At 43.1% G+C, this 3,203-nt stretch overlaps 1 protein-coding gene across 1 annotated transcript; it reads left to right on the top strand.

Annotated features, from left to right (window-relative positions):
* Window positions 1-7: 7 nt before the first annotated feature.
* LOC129672419 (coiled-coil domain-containing protein 71L-like) lies at window positions 8-241 on the top strand (the record flags this gene model as incomplete). Its single annotated transcript, XM_055601872.1, has 1 exon — window positions 8-241. A coding segment is annotated over one exon (234 nt), but the record flags the coding sequence as incomplete, so codon positions are not given.
* Window positions 242-3,203: the final 2,962 nt, after the last annotated feature.

The raw sequence follows: 3,203 nt of genomic DNA, 5'->3' as shown, positions 1-3,203 counted from the left end.
GGCCGCCCCCGCCGCCGCCGCCGAGCCCGGGGCGCCCGCGTCCCGCTTCGGGGGCCGCACCCTGGAGGAGATCTGGAGGGCGGCCACCCCGACGCTGACCAGCTTCCCGACCATCCGCGTCGGCGACGACGTGTGGGGCGAGCGCAGCCTGGCGGTGGCGCGGCGCAGGGCGAGCCAAGTGCTGCGAGTGGACCTGGACCCCGTGGTGAGGCTGCGCCGCTTCCCGGTGCCCCGGGCGTGACGCGCGCGGCGGCGCCTCCTGCGGGCCGCCCCCGAGGACGCTTCCGCGCCCCGGAACGGACAGATGTCAGTCGAATGTTTACAGAACCGGCCCCCTTTGGTGCACTTTACGCGCGAACGAGGCCCCCACCCCCGGTGCGGCGCTGCGCCGCGGTGCCGGGATCGGGACAGGTGCGGCTCCGCGCCCGCGGCCAGACCGGACCCGCAGCAGAAGTCCCCTTGCTTCCCACCCCGGATGGAGACGTCTCTAGCACTGGAGGGACACGTGCATTCTCTCCCTCTCGGACTCTACCTCACCGGTCTGGAAGTCCTCCGAAGACTTATAAAAAAAAAATTTTTTTTTTTCTCCAAAGGAATTTGTTTTCGTGCTCGTGTAATAAAGCCAGAATTTTACTCGTTCTTTACTCCCCTTCTTCTGTTTTCCTTTTGACTGTCAGCCCCACTTTTGGACAGAAGAGCGACTATGTTTCCTGGTGTAGTGCTGGTGTTTGCTCAGGGGATTCTGAAACCCACTAATTTTTACTGGATTCCAAAGCTTTGATCAAGGCTGTCTTTTAAGAGTTTCAAGCTTGTGACTGTTAATGTAAGGATTTATATGGCTTTGAATTTCACGAGCTCAGTGAATACCAAGAGATGCAAAGTACAACTGTTTAACAAAATTAAGGGGTTTATAATATAAAATTTTATATTGAAATTTAATATTTATATTTACTGAGCTCCTAAAGAATGGTAGAATATTCTTTAAAAGTTTTGTTTAAGAAAAGTTGACTTTATTCTTTTTAATTGAATAAAATTGAAGTGTTTTGGAACCACATGGCTTGTGATAAAAAGTGAATAAATTTTGAAGAATGACTGGAATCCAGTTGGAGGTGATCTGGCCTCACGTCCTGGTCTAACATGAAATCCAGGACTGGTAATGGGAAGAGAATTAAGGTGGAAGTTGCTTAGGAGAGATAATTTCTGTGGACATTGTGAACAAACGGATAGACAGAATGCCCTTCAGAATTCCCAGAACTGTGAATAATCTATAGGCAGGGGCATTTCTTGGTACCATACAACTGGTTGAAGTTGTTTGGCAGAGAAACAGTTCTTGTTCCCTTGTGGTTGGGTAACGAGAAATGCCTAAACTGAAACTCATTGTAATTTCTGAAAACCATGACAATTGGTTGGCTTTTTTTGTCCTTTGAGTTTTCTTTTTCTCTTCTTCCCATTCATAGTTGTGTTTGCAATCCTTGATAGCAGAAGGCCACAGGGATCAAAAAAAAAAAAAAAAAAAAAAAAATCGAGCCACACAGTACTGACCCTTTTCATACACTTTTTATAATAGTGTATATACCATATGGCCCAGAGTGGAGTTCTTCATTATCCAAGTGCCTTTGGTCATTGGTGGCAGCAAGTCTTGGTGGTTTTTTAGCCAGTGGTGCCACAGCCAGCTTTTTCTGCAATACCTAAAGGGTCAAATAGTGTTTTTCTACCACTGTTATTTCAGATTTAAGTGTTCTGCCTTGGGACATTCGTACTGGGCTGGATTTGGTGAAGCCCTCAACATTAAGGTTTATCTCTGCTTGGCAATTTCTTAGAATAATGAGAGTTGCAGTTTTGACTCTTTTGTTCCTAGAATTCAATGGCATAGCTTTCTGAAATAAGTGTTTTAAGTTTAATAGTTCATGAAAGGAGTGTTGTGACTTTAATTTGTGTTTTTGCTTTGTAAAAAAAAAATTATATATATACACACACACATAATTATGCCAGTTTCCCACAAGCCTCAATCTTATTCACTACTCAATGATACACATTGCTACAAACACTTACTTGAGTACATAAAAAGTGGGTCATTATGAGAGGGAGAGTTGTGTCCTGGGAAGCTGAGCAGGTCTTGGCTGTTAGCTTCCATTGCCAAATCTATTTCAGATACATAGTTTTTCTTCCCCCAAAATATATTGTTACCTTTTATATCTAACCAGCACCTGATAAAAGCGTGTTTGTACTGCTTCACCTGTATATAGTTTTATAACAATGAAGAAACAAATCCAATGGCCATATTAGAATGTAAATTCAACATGGAATTTATCTTGATACTTCCCAGAGGATTCTGAAACTAGACATGGCTGAGGGGATAGTTTTTCTCAGCACACAGTAACCAGTGACACCGCATATTTATTTTTAAAAAGATTTTTGACATTTGCTTCTGTTATGCCTTGGTATTTCAGTGCAGTGACCTCATGCATAAATACATTTCAGCTTATTGATCCGACTGATTCAAGTTTAGATTTGGTTGCCCATTCTGCTTTTGATATGGTTCAAAGATACAACTTTTATTTTGCCAAGTTATTTTTTTTTTTTCAGCAAAACCTGTGTTGCAACTTTGAAAATATGAAGACACGTCTAATGTGGCTGACAAGTCTATTATAAGCAAGTGGAATTTTTCCTGGGTACCTTTGGGTGGGATGTGGAAAGAGACTTGGCGCTGTGGCCTTTACCATGAAACATCTGGGTTTTGTCCTAGAAAGATACTCTAGCTTGGTTGGTGGGAAGTTTTGAAAGACATCCGGTTTGTTCTCTTGCCCTCTCTCATCTCTCATGGCACAAGAAGAGAGGTCAGCTGGGAGGGAATGTATCACCTCACTAAGCTTTCATTTAGATTTTGATTTTTGGGTTCCTACTTGTGGTGACCTTGTTAGACTCCTGATGTCACTTACACCCTTCTCTTATCACCTAGCCCCTTTTTTTTTTTTACTTTGCTAAGCCAATAACCTGGTGACAGCCGGGGGCAAGCATCCTTGTTGACAGTGCGGAGTGTTGCTGTTGTGGTGCCTATTTATTTTGTCTGTCCTGGTATTTTATGGACAAGTATAACTTAAGCTGGTAGCTCATACCTATAGACTTGCCATGTGTACATAATACTATTTTTCAAACAACTTTATAAAAAAAACTTTAAAAATATTCAAATTAAAAAAAATCAC

Source organism: Psammomys obesus, unplaced genomic scaffold (assembly GCF_907164565.1).
Source record: "Psammomys obesus unplaced genomic scaffold, mPsaObe1.curated_primary_1811, whole genome shotgun sequence".
Taxonomy (NCBI): domain Eukaryota; kingdom Metazoa; phylum Chordata; class Mammalia; order Rodentia; family Muridae; genus Psammomys; species Psammomys obesus.
The sequence above is the reverse complement of the archived record's forward strand: the minus strand, read 5'-3'. Positions and strand labels throughout refer to the sequence as shown.